Raw genomic sequence first — 14,074 nt, 5'->3', positions numbered from 1 at the left:
GCACATGCAAGAACCGACCAGCCGAGTTCGCGTTGCGTTCGAATTCTTGTTTTTTCTTCTGTTTTCCCGCCTTGTGCATAAGCTCTCGCGTGCGATGATCCACATGAAATAGCGAGATACGCCTACGACGCGTCATGTCTCGAAATTAGTTGATCAAGTAATCAGTGTAAGTATCTATTATGATATTTAACTAAATTGCTTATGCACTGTGTTAGATGCAAAGTCGTAAAAGCAACATAACGCAGGAAAAAATGTTTTTAAGGAAAAGCCAAAAAGTATTTAAAATTTTAAAGAAAAGTTACTTAATGAATAAGTGTAGTATTAACAACAACATAAAATATCGAATGGTTATGCTTGAATAATTCGCGTAAATCTGAAGAGTTAAATAAAGTTATCCATTCTTTGCAATAAGTAGTTTCTCGACATTTATTCAAATAATTTGTAGCTTATGCTTTAAAAATTCTATAATCAAGCGGTATATTTATTGTTTAATATTTTGAAATGAATGTGACTGTGATAAGAAAATGTAGAAAATTCAATGTTTTATACGATGGAAATAGGAAATAATCTATTTACTGTAGTTTGGTAGAGAGCATTGCAATTTATTTATGCAAGACATTTTATAGCAACAACGAGTAGTTTACCTATACAACATATGCTTCAGTATAAAAATACAAGGTATTCCCAAACCCAAGAGTGCCTTATTTGAGAATTTTGTTTCCAACAAAAATCAAAATATTCCACTGTAACACCTCATATTCAATTTATACCTCGTATAAAGCTATATCTCTGAATATAAAAATGATAATACACCTCCTCTCTTTAGGTCACGCATATTTCAATTGATTTTACACGCACGATAACAATTTTCGCTTGGAAAAAATCCCGGGACACTTACTTTACATAATACATGTTATATTCTCTTAATTTTCGAAAACAACTACCGAAGCTCGAGATGAAAGTGCAGAGTCCGATAAATCTTCAATATTTCGAATTTGTCGGTGAACTTTTCACTCGATCAAGAGTATTTCACGCAAGAACTACGGCTGAGCACTGTTAAAGGAAACGCGTACACTGATAAGACCAAGCATTGATTCGATTAAACACAGTACGTTATGGCCACAGCACTTGTACTCAGGAAAAAGTGCGATGCTGATAAACCTCTCAAGAATTGGGTCTATTGCTTTTATTCGCCTCGATTTCCTGTTTCACGCCCCTCGCTGTTACACCTGTACCACAGCGGCGTGAATAGTAAAGGTTTATAAGGTTCGCTGTTTAATACTTTACAGTTGTAGTTCTTAGAAAATGAGATTTTATTATTTTTTCTTAATAGAAGTCGATTGGCGAGTTGACGGATAGTACAAGTTAAAAATTAGCTAGTTTCAAATCTGTACTGGATAATCCATCTTTGTTGTTTTTCATGAAAGCAGAAAAGCAAATGCAATTATCCATTTCTATTAAATCTCCTTTAATTATAATGCAATTTAACTAAAGAAAGCAGTAAAATACTGTACAAAATTTAATTTTTAAAAAAGAATGGACTTGGGTAGTCTGTCTCTCAGATACAGAAATAATCTCAAAACTATATTTTGACCTCAGAGACAAAGTGCATTAGTATTGAGTCACTCAGAGAATAAGTAGACTTAATTTAATCGTTTTAAAGTTTTAAAAACGTTTAAACTTTATGTTATCACATGTTCTTGTTCTTAAGGTTTTAAAAAAAAATATATTTAATTTAGTAACTGAACTTAAGAGCAGTCTGGCTCTGGACTCCATATATACAGGGTGTTTCTCAACAGCACCTGACGCAAGCGAGGGGACAGATCATAACTGTTGGACAGTATGTGATCTACACTGTGCGGACAACCACTGCTTGAGGTCTCGTCGCGGGCTCATTTCTGGTGATTTCCACCAGATTTTTAGACGCTTATAACTAACAAATGAAGTCTCAAACATGAAATTGTTATTCTTAATTTTCGTCTTATTTTAGTGTCTAGAATCACACCTTAAAGCTATCCCCCCTTAAAGCTATGAAAGCTATGTTCAGAAACACCCTGTACAGAATGCCCAAGACTGTTGTGATAAAATATCTCAAATTGTGGTGTTTAAACTTCTACTGTTTTCCAACTCACTGATTCAATTATGTATATAGAAAAAGAGGGCATCAGGAGAATATTAGAAACTCTAGTGAGCTTTATTTAACTAGCAAGGGTTGAAAATATTATATCTGATAGGGCAAGAAAATAAAAAGGTTCGATTCCTCCAATCAAACTAGTAAAGTTCTCTTAATCGAAACACATGTTCATTTCTACATTAGTTAGTTAAGGTCAGACGTCCACTTTCTCCTCGGCAAGGAAAAACACGCGTTTCTGCGAGAAAAGGCGACGTAATATATGTAAACTGCCCTTTTTGCGACACCCATATGCAATTAATTCCTTCTTGCGATAATTCTCCTGTTCCTCCACCCAGTCCACTTCCACTTTCCTCGCCCTATCGACCGATAATATTCCCGAATTTCCGGTAGCTCAATTGGCGTTTAATACCAGCGCTGACAATTATCGCTAATTATTGCCACTCGCATGTATGTGCACCCTACGCGTCGAACTGTATCACACCGCTGCACTAGTGGCTATACAAATTATACAGTCAGGCCAATTTACAGTCGGCTGTCCGCTACGACACGTGCAATGCGTTGTACACGCCATGAAATCAGGGAGGTTCATGTGAACGGGCGAAGAGGAGTAAAGGTTATTGTTTCTGAGTGGGTTCGTACGAGATGCGCGCGAAATTACTCTGGAAATCGTCGAAAGCCTTTCCCCAACAAAAATATTGAATCAGTGAGTTAAAGAACAGTACAACTGCAAAATTACCCATTTTTAAATCTGTGGTAGTAGGGTAAATGTCCCAGTAGTCGGCCATGTCCTGATACCTGGGTACTAACGCTAATTTTCTTTAACTCTAAACTTAAATTCTACTTAACTCCTTGTAGTACAAATTAACTCAAGAAAGTGTGCACCCAAATTCGTGGGAAAAGACGTTCCCAGTAACAATACCAAGAGTCTGATTCATGATATTCATGTGGGGCTCGAGAATGTGACTACGTGTAAGACTCGTCATTGTATGTGAAGGAGTTAATATGAAATCACTACTACTAATAAAAAACAAAGAGTATTAGCATAAAATAGTATGTTCTATTACTGAGACGCAATTCAAGTGTTGAGTTATATGCATTTTTCGGTTGTCCACTTAGTGGTACATTTGATATCTTAAACATCCAGGTACTGGCACATTTACCTTAAGCGCCCCGCGTCATTTAGAGAGTTAAAACAAGTTGATCTATTTTTTTTTTTTTTTTGGTATTTCGAATGTACAATTATTCAGAATTACTAGTCCAAAATTGATCGACATTTCAAATCTTAGGTGAGTTATAGAGCTTTATCCATTTCATCGCGTCTAGTATACAGTGAGGTTGGGGTGAGCGAAAACATTAAACGCGCTTTTCTCGAAACGACGTTTCTTGAATTTGCTGACAGTGTAGAGAAAAAACGATTTAATAGATTGATTTGCACTTTTAGCACATCAATAAATACATATTTCTGTATTTAGTAAACCTCAAAAATTACGAATGTTTATGGAAATAGTACACTTTTTTTGCGAAAAGCTTCAAAAAAGAAAAGGACGCACCTACATTTTTTTCAATAGGTAACATCTGCTTATTAGTTTTAACTTCTTTTTATGTTTTTCTTCAGATTCAATATATGACCATACTGATACCAACTAAAATTCCGTTTTGTTTTTTAATTTATATCAAGTAGCTTTTATAGTAGACTGTGAGCAATTTAAACAAATCATCAAAAGCATATTTCACACCAATTCAAATATTTCTGTAAGTATGTATTATTTCGAATTTAAAACATTTGTGTGCTGTCTACATTTTATATATAAAATATATGTAAAATTTTAACTGATTAGGTTTAGTAAATTTTTTTAGCAAAAATGTAAAACAAACCCTTCTCACGCGCTCGAAATGATCTAGAACTTTTGAAACAAAATGACCTAAATCATATAATTTTGTTTTTGAAATATTGGCGTCTGAGGCATAATATGTAACACATAGAATAAAAAAAATCACAATAACAAGAGAAAATTTTCATTCATCGATATGACAACGCCACAAATTTCATTCATCAAACATTGAGAGGGGCAGAAGGAATTCTGAACAACATTGAATCCTGAACAAACACGTCATAGATTGGTCTCGACGGTCATGCAGAAACTTTGCACCTGTAAAAGGAGCCCAAACACTTGAACGACCGAGTGCTCTCGCGATGATTATATCTCTCATAATTATTAACCCTTCTTTTTTTCACGTCATGCACGGTCGTCCGTTTCACTTCTACTTACGCGCCATCGTGTGCTCGCGCATTTCTGCAAGTAGCATGTCTTGTATTATGCAAATGCCCCGCTCTGCCTCCTCGACTCTTGCCGGATGTGACGTCACGCCGTGCAACATCAAAGTTGCAGAAGGCAGGTGTGATTAATATAACATGCCGATATGAGAGTGCCGCGCTGAGCAAATTATATGCAAGCTTTACGAGGTTATTAAACGGCGAATGAATATTTTCGGCAACGCAACGCTGTTATTGTTTCGATCGATAATATCGAGGAATCATTGGACGATCCACTGCTGTACGTTATCCTCTGTACGTTCCTCTGCACAGTATATGTACGTACTTCTTCTTTTCTTTTTTAACCCCTTAAACACTCTACTTCAGTTTTCAAGGTAATTACAAGAAGTATGTAATTAGCTGTGCATAGCAAGCTTCTTAAGAAGTTATTCTCCTGGTGTATACGTGGTGAACATTTAAGGATATTATTATAAGAAGTAAGTGTTTATTATAGTGTCGGAGTAGATACAGTAATACCTTAAACTTACGGTTTACAATTGATTCTAAAATCATTGACTTAAGTCGGTAAGGATGTAGGCCAAGATTGAAGTTATACAAGGTGTTTCTAAGTATGTAGGACATTTTTGGACAGTAGGTTCTAAACACGAAAACAGTGGCAAAATTCACATGCACAAATACTGAACGCTTAGTCCTTTAGGTGCATGATACATTAGAATTTTAATCCTAAGTACCACTCATTAGTAGTTTATTATATTAGTAGGTAGACTTTCATTTATTAAAGGTAACTGTCTAGGCAAAGGCTATCAAATGTAATTGCTTCTCTCCAATTTTGATAAATTCGTTCTTACATTAACCAGAAAATATTTTAATAGTAGGTATATGATAATTCTTTATTTTATTATGCATTAGCTGAATAATTAATTCAACAAATTTCTAGTCCTCAAGGTTACTCAATTTCCTTTGATTTATTAACAATATTGTTCAGTCTCGTTAGCGATCGAAACACATTAAATATTTAAATGAATCATCATTTATCATCCGTGTCGTGATTAACTCTCCGCAATTTATATCGCGATAGTTATATAAACTATTTTCCGAGAACGTTGAGCCGCCTCGTTAACAATATTATTCACCCGCATCCATAATTTTCCTCGAAGCTGCGAAAAGAAAGAAACTCATCGCTTAAAAATCCTGCAGGTACCGCCGAGCTTCTCGCGAATCGAATCATTCGGTTATCCCCGAATGCCACGTGACTTGCATTTATATGCAAATTAAATACCTTTCGCTCATTATAGATGCCTCTGTTAATTATGCTATTCCTGCTAATCGGCATGGTGGGTATTGATAACAGCTGCCACGTAAGGAAGAAAACGTCTGGGCATGCATTCGAAATTATGGCGATCAATCGTCTGCTGACTGACACTTTTTCCATCTCGGGAAAACCGGAAAATAAACCGGCTTGGCAATCGTGTTTCGATCCTCCTTTGCATACAGTCTGAGATATACATATACTGCTGCCACGGTGGACAAATCGGTTAATAAATTTTACGATTTCGTTCTCACATTTTTTTTCTCCACACAACGTCGCGTCGTTTACCATACGATCTTTTTGATGATATGCGAAATGAATGCAAATGGAGGGTCTGGTAAAATTTAGACGATTAAAGACAAAGTTTTTGTGAATCTCTGTGCATTTGTTGTGAAATCTTACCTTGTAGGTCTGAAAAAGTCGATAGATTTATAACTTTTTGTATTAAGGAACTATTAAATAAAATATCGGGACTTTTTATTGGCTAAAATTGCTACGTATCGGAGTTATAAAAACCTCATTAACTGTCATCCAGCGCTAAAAAAATTTGAACATACAAAATGAGAAAATTTTGTAGTAATTTTATTATACAGTATAGTAATGCTATACTGCGTATTAGCTATATTAACGCAATTCGCATTTTTTTTCCTGTAAAATGCATCACCTAAAAATGTTCTGCTCAACTATTCTATTTAACTCTTATCATATCAATTTAGAGTCACTCAGACCACAAATACAGATTCACAAAAGACTGAGGTAAATACAGTTGGTCAAAAAAGTATCCGGCCACCCTAATAGAATAGTAAATTTTCATTTATTAAATTACTCATTCACGTGACAATACATTTTAAAAAATAACTTTTCATAATATTATTCAAATATTCGTTAAAGATTTATTAAAAATACATTACAAATTATTTTTGTCAGTATTGATAATTATTTTATATAACACTTACTAAACTGTTAATGTGGCCGGATATTTTTATAACTACCTGTGTATAAAAGAACTTTGAAGAACTTAAATATTTAAAAATTTGAATGGTTCAAAATTTGAATATTTGAAACTTCTAAATCTTGAACTTAATCATGCTGAGAAAATTATATTTAGTTCTTTTGGTGATCTTAACTAACCACCTGTGCCAAAGACTAAGGGTATTTTTGTATGTAATTATATACAGTATCGAAATCCCAATGTGTAGAATTCTGAAAGTACTTAGACAGCAGAAAATGTTCGCAGTATTCATAAATGAACACACAATTTCAGAGTGACTTTCGAAAACAACTGTTACAAGAAATTCTCAAATGGATATATACTCTAATATTTCCCCTCAAATGTAATCCACAAAAAAACTTCAACAACCAGAGCCCGTGAAATTCAATAAATTCTTATTAAAGTCATTGAATGCAATTTTCTTTTACAAAATATTATCACGGATATTATAATCAATCCCTGAGACACACAAAATAAAAGAAAAGAAATAAACACCTGTTCGTATGCTACATTTACTCTCAAAGTTGCGCTCATTGTCAACCACTCTGCGGTACCTTGTAACGTTGCTAGGGGTAAAAAAATGTTAAATCGACCGAGAACCGCAAATGGTTACATTTACGTCAGAAGAGAGGTCGATTAGAGGGTTAGGTAAAAAAGCAACGTAGTGGCAGGATGACATGTAGCGACAGAATCGTGCGAAACGATGCGTGTAAAATTTCATTACACTGGCTACGTGAAAAGTTGATCGAGCAAATCTGTGGCTATCGATCGCTCAGTGGTCTATACTCGACCAGAAAAGATTCAAAGGAAAATTTCCTCTCGTATGCAGGATGCGTGTTAATGGCTACGATTTTATTCTATTTCGCTTACACTTAACATGAAGAACACGTTTATTAATATATATAATTATTTCATGGTATAATGCAGACGTAAAAAGTTCAATGGGAAGGGACTCAGCGCAGTGCTGGCTTAAAATTAAATAAAGTACACGATAGGCGTTTCGTAGACTCTACATTATCCTGTTTGAATTGTTCTGCTTGTTACTAACAAATATTAAAATTAGTGATGAATTCCTGAGGTACAGCACGAATGTCAAAATAAAAGAAAACCTTGACATAGCTGATTCAAGATAAGATGGGCCATGGGGAGGAAATTATACATTCCGTTTCATAAGTATACAATTGTTGTAGAATTTTTGGTTCTTGCATCTTACGATGGAAATTAAATTTGATATTTTTAACATGTTTTGTATAGAGATATATGATTTATACTACATACTAAGGTAAGACGAGATTATTCTAGTGACTTATTCTAATGACTTCACGGTGTCTAACCATTGAACATAAGTTATAAGTCAGACACATGTCACGTGAATTTTAGACGTTTCTGAAATAATTAATATTTCTAAAGCAAAACCCAAACCCAATTTCGCCATTCTTCATATTCATCCTATTTTGGCATATTAAATTATCCCTTAAAACTTCTGACACCTATCGTCGAATATCTTGTATATCCGTATTTAATGTTCATTCAAATCCAGTCAATCGAACATACGATTTAAGTGCTTCAAGGCTTGAAGCTCACGCCAATTTTATAGCTATAATATATTTTATATACTATGAGATAGCGTATTAGGATCAATTGGACCCGAAATTCTTTGGACGTTCTTTAGCTGGACTTCTCATTTCTGGCCAGCACTTCAAAAAAACCATTTCCCACGAAACAATTGAACGATTCTAAAAGCGACTCATAACAATGCAGAAAGCCACCGTCCCCGTTTGTCACTGACATAATACGTATATCATATTTCTGTTTTACGGGTAGCCATAAGTGCCAAACATAACCGATTATCATATGCGCACGATAACTGCCCGCATTTGACGATAAAGGAATCGTCATAATATTCGATATGCGCACCAAGGAGCTGCCTGGCAACAGGTTGTAAAAATATTTTAGAGCAGTAACGTATTTGCGATAATGATTACTGTCGCTGTTGTTATCTTAATTACCGGCAGCGCTACTACCACCTCTGCCGCCGTCGTCATCTCTACAGTAATTGTCGCTATACTCACCACTCGATGAATAGTGGTTTGAAGTAACTAAAATACAATTTTCACTATTTCCAGTTGAATCGGTAAGTTGAAGAACGATACAAGTCCAAAAGCTACATTTTGAGATATTTGATCCCAACGTGTAGTTCTGTGTATTTTACTTAACTGCACCCCAGACTCAGAGTGTATTAGGTCCATTTGTTTTCTGTGTGACTTAATACATTCTGGATTGGCTCTGAAGTCCAGATATAGCTTTGACATTATTTGAAAATGGCTAATTTTGGAATTGTACTGTTCGTCAACTGACTCATTCAATTGCAGCAGAACTTCTAATATCCCAATTAATAAGAAGACAAAAATGTCCGGATAAGGGAATTTGCTAATAATAAAACAATCAGATTTCTGATATCGATTAATTCTGACCATATTGCGGGAAGATTGACATCTCGATTATCGCCCGTTAATAACGGTTCCCTCGATAATTACCAGAGATGATTAGATGATAATTTGTTGGCTAGAAGGAGTTACTATCGCAACACGTGCAGTCTGAAAATTAGGGTAATTTCTGGAGTATAGATAAATCATGGTCGAGACGATGTATGATAATATTCGAGGGCTATTGTGCAAATTCCATTACGCGAACAAAGGAGGACAAAAGGAAACTAACCACTACACACGATAATTAATTCACGACATTAAGTTAACGTGATGAGTTATGTGGCTGACTTCTTCGAAAAAGGAGAAAAAATTGGAAACACTGTCTTCTGTTGTTGTAGATTCATGATCAAAATTCATATGAATTTATCATTTTCGTGTATACGCAATATTGTACTTTAACTCATCAAAATTGAACAATAAATATATTTGTTTCTAGTGGAATTGCATATATGCAGTATTGATCCTCGAATAATACTAGACCCAAAGATCTAGAGCCACTAAATTCTATATGAAGTTTATTTAGGCTTCTATCATCAACAAATAGTAAACAAAATTTGTTTACAGCCTGCAAAATATTCGATCTTGAAAGCGTCATATGTAGTACAGGACATGGTTCCATGATCAAATCATACACAGTATTTTCTTGATATAGACTCACTACTTATTGGCGAGTTCATACTGTGGGACCTCTTAGGCTCATGTTCACAGCATTCCATTTTGATCTTATCGAAAACTGCGACTGAGACACAAACGAAACTCTTCCACTCTGAATAATATCAACTTCTAACCAATGTAAGGAGATTGTAACGAGGAAATACCGTACTCAACTCACATACTTGGCATTGACACGTGTGCGAGCGAATCATGTCCGCGTCGAACGGCGCAGACTTCTCCCGCCACGTTAGCTGCCGCCGCCGAGCCGCCTCGACCTCGCCTCGGTTGCTATCACTATCCAGCCGTGATAAGATGGTGAGCCTGCAAAATGCAGTTCTCTTTTCGTGTAGGAGATACGATCGCCACTCGAGAACCAGAACCGAGGATGGAAACGTGCTCGCGTAACGTTTCGCCGCCGTTTAAAGACGAGGGAACGTCTGCCAGCTCGCACCCCTTGGCGGCACGCTGCTCGCGTAAGGAAGTCCCCGAGCTGCGACGCTGACTTTTTAATAAGCTTTCGCACAGCGATGGGGCTTGAGTCTTGAGAGTTGAGACGCTGAGGGTGACGATGATGGTGTCTTTGGCGTGGATGGTTAATAGTTTAGAAGATTCCGAGCGTTTCGTGTTGCGTTTAGCTCTTCTGCTTACAAGGTGTATCAGAAGGTGTACAACATTTTTGGAGGCTGGATTCTCTGTACGTAAACACTGAAAAATATTTTGTGCTTTTAGCTTTTATTGATCTTTAACGAAAAATCGAATTTACATAAAATTGGCGCGTGGTCATGGAGCTTCAAGAGAATATCACAAGACACAGGAAATAGCGTAGAACTAAAAGAGTAAGCGTTTCTGGACATACGTGCACATGAACTGTTTTCATTGTGTTTGATAGAATCTACCTTCCGAATGTGTTCCACATTTTCTGATACACCCTGTATTTGTATACAAAAGATGATTTGTCTAATTTGACAAAACGAAATATAATGCCATAATACGAATTTTTTTATTTTGAAACAAAATAATAGTTTTTCCTCTAAGATGCTTCAGAAAATAAGCAAAAAGTAATTGAAAAAGTTATTTTTCATTTTTTATATTTCTGTATTAAAAATATATCATAGTCCATACGTGTATCATTACGCACAAGTGTTACATTCTTTGCAAACGTACTAACTTTTATGAAATACATATATGAAACAGCTTGTAGTTTTGTCATTTAAGCTTACAGTAGAAAAATATTAAGAAAAGGTTTGGATGATGTACATCTGCGCATTATAGGGTTAATTGTGCCTGCCTTAGTTTTCGATTATAATAATGAAGGTTTACACTCGCTGAACTTTTGAACAAGTTGTTTCAACACTTGATGTAGTACAAAAAAGATGTTTGCGAGCTTTGCTTACAAAAAAGTCTTAAAAAACGTCTCTTTTTTCCCTCTTGAAAATACCCTCTGAACTATCACATCATATGAATGCAAGACGTGCAAGAATTTGCGTAAGGAATGCACAACAATTCCAAACATATAGAAACCGAAAGGAACAGCTGCAATTCATCGATTGCATAATTGAGGGGTGAATCAATCGAGGGGAGTACAGATACAGTCAGAGTATGCAATGGAATATGTACGAGGCGCTAATGGAACGTTACCGAGAATTTGAATACTGTAGTCTTTAAGAGACTATAATCTAACCGGGCCAGCTGTTTGAAAAAATTGTATACTTAGATAGTATCTCATTTAGAGAATTGGACCTGATAACGCAAATCATGAATATTGAAAAATTTGAAATCCTGAAAAAATACTGTAATAGGACATATCTGTACAGGGTATTCCAATTGTAATTCAAAATTAGACATCTGGTAACAGATTATTGCTGTCATAAAACATGGAAGAGTCTAACTAAAAACTGATTACAAACTGAACAATACTTCTTTTTCAATCTCATCGATACAAGATATTCAATATATGTGTAAAATTCTGTTAAGTCTGTAATCGGTCTCTAAACCGATAAAATTGTGTGAGCCTAGACTTAAATTTAAACAAAACTAATAAATTCGTTTATTTTTGCCAATTTTTTAAATAAGTGTGCTATCATTTCGGTTCTACCCATTCATATCTTTTTGTTTCTTTTTCTCAGCCTATTAATTATTGTGTCAAACTGAATTATTTTTTCATATTGGTATAAGATATAAGTTGTATGCCAGTTACAAATTTTATGCTATCATAATTATATAATATGAGAAATTAAATATAGTATACATATGCTATCTTTTTGCCCAGGACTGTACATATATATTATCATATTTACTGACCAGCTCGAATGCCGTAGAATCCCACCGCAGCTGCATGAGATTCCTGCATCCTTACATCAACAATTATGACAACTACTGTTTTCTTTAAATGTTTCTAATTAACAAACAAGAACACAAAAACGATTGTATTATCTCATTCTTGATTTTCTAAAATCACTCCTTAAATTTCCCTCTATTTAGGCATAATCAAACATCCCATGTAATTTCCTAAAATAAGTTGATCGAATCGAAGGCATAGGATGTAAAGAGCTAATGAAAAGGCAGCAAACGTTGTTCAACGACTGTTCATGTTGCAGGGCGCCCGATTATACGAGAGGTATCTTCCAGAGTATCGGCTTCAAGGAGTTCCACGATTACCTGGTGCTGCCCGAGGAGGAGAAGCGAGAGAAGAAGGTGAGCAGACGTGGCGAATTGCAACGTCATCAAGTTTGATGCAGCTACGCTTGGTGTAGCACTGGGACTGAGCTCGTCCACGAGGGAAATGTTCTCGACGCGCACGCGGAGGGAAGTCGAATCGGGGAGCTTTATGGGGTTGAAATCCCGCCATTGTTCTTGTTGCGCGATTCGAATAGTTCCGATCCAGGAATGTCTTATTCCCCCATAGCTCCCAACCCGTTTCTTTCTCTTCTGAATTTCGAGCACCGTTTCGGTTCGAATCCTTGTTTCATCCACGCATTTAGCTGGTAAAATAGTAGTCTAGCTAGTAGTTTGGCGTTGCTTGGCATAGTTTGAGAAAGCTGCCATCGGTCTGACAGGTGTGACAAAAGCTACAATTTTTATTTGTAGTGAATGTCCCTTTTATGGAATATACAAAGACGCAGTCGTTTGGGAACAGGGATTTCTTATTGAGTTACAGAACATCGCAAGATTCTGCTCTTTTGAAATTTCTACATAGTGTTAATTAATATAAATATGTTATTATTCACAGGGTGAGCAGTTACTGGAGAGGGGAATCGATGAGCTGAAACTTGCCACAAAAAGGTATGCAAAGAGACAAGAGAAATGGATCATGAATCGCTTGATTCGACGTACCGATAGACAAGTAAGGAACGAAGTTGTGATAGGGTACTAAAAATCTTGATTCAATTTTCCTTGTTATTTTTAAAAACTACGTTTTCTTAATGATTTTAGGTACCACCAGTTTATGCATTAGATTGCACTAATTTGAAAGAGTGGAATAGTTCTGTGTATGAACCAGCCGTGGCAATAGTAGAAGCTGTACTAAGAGGAGAAAAACCTGAACAGAAGCCTTTGAACGAATCTGTGGATAACGTTAAAGTTACTGACAGTAGTAATGAAGAAAGTCACTACTGTGACGTAAGTTCCTGTTTTAAGTCTTTTCAGTCGCATTTTTGTGTTCAAATTTAGATTGATTTATCTTTAACAGATCTGTGAACGAATTTTCGTCGGGGACCATCAGTGGAATATACATTTGCAGAGTTCGAAACACAAAAGAGTTTTGAGGCGGAAGAAGATGTTAGAGGAAAGGGAAGCAATAGAAAAAGACGCAATAATAAAGAAAATAGAATAAAGTTACTAAAAAAGACTGATTTAATGATAATATGTGAAGAGAAAGATATTCAGAAATTATTTTATGAATATGTTGTATGCTTTGAACCAAAAGAATTATAAATAGTCTTATTTTTTAAATATATTATCACAGACGAGTTTACAGTATAGACAGGACAGCTTATGAACTTTCGGTCTCACATTTTGAAATACCGATTTTTTAAACATCATTGGTTTTCAAGCAGTATTCTATCACTGATATTGATAAAGCTAGTAAACGAAAAAATACTTCTGTACACTATTTGTCTTAAAACCATGAAAGAGAAAAAGTTTGTATGTCCAGCCTATCCTGTATCAGGTCTGGTGTTTTTTCCTGTTCTTTCTGAAACCCCGACTACCAATAAATAACCAA

At 35.5% G+C, this 14,074-nt stretch overlaps 1 protein-coding gene across 1 annotated transcript in view; it reads left to right on the top strand.

Annotated features, from left to right (window-relative positions):
- LOC143184444 (tRNA dimethylallyltransferase) overlaps nucleotides 1-13,797 on the top strand; it is a 153,422-nt gene extending 139,625 nt beyond the window's left edge. Inside the window, exons 6-9 of the mRNA XM_076386674.1 lie at nucleotides 12,450-12,546; nucleotides 13,082-13,195; nucleotides 13,285-13,470; nucleotides 13,541-13,797. Coding sequence (XP_076242789.1) covers nucleotides 12,450-12,546; nucleotides 13,082-13,195; nucleotides 13,285-13,470; nucleotides 13,541-13,684 — 541 coding nt within the window. The 3' untranslated portion in view covers nucleotides 13,685-13,797. The remainder of the gene's footprint in view (nucleotides 1-12,449; nucleotides 12,547-13,081; nucleotides 13,196-13,284; nucleotides 13,471-13,540) is intronic.
- Nucleotides 13,798-14,074: the final 277 nt, after the last annotated feature.

The sequence above is a fragment of the Calliopsis andreniformis genome, chromosome 10 (assembly GCF_051401765.1).
Source record: "Calliopsis andreniformis isolate RMS-2024a chromosome 10, iyCalAndr_principal, whole genome shotgun sequence".
NCBI lineage: Eukaryota > Metazoa > Arthropoda > Insecta > Hymenoptera > Andrenidae > Calliopsis > Calliopsis andreniformis.
The sequence above is the reverse complement of the archived record's forward strand: the minus strand, read 5'-3'. Positions and strand labels throughout refer to the sequence as shown.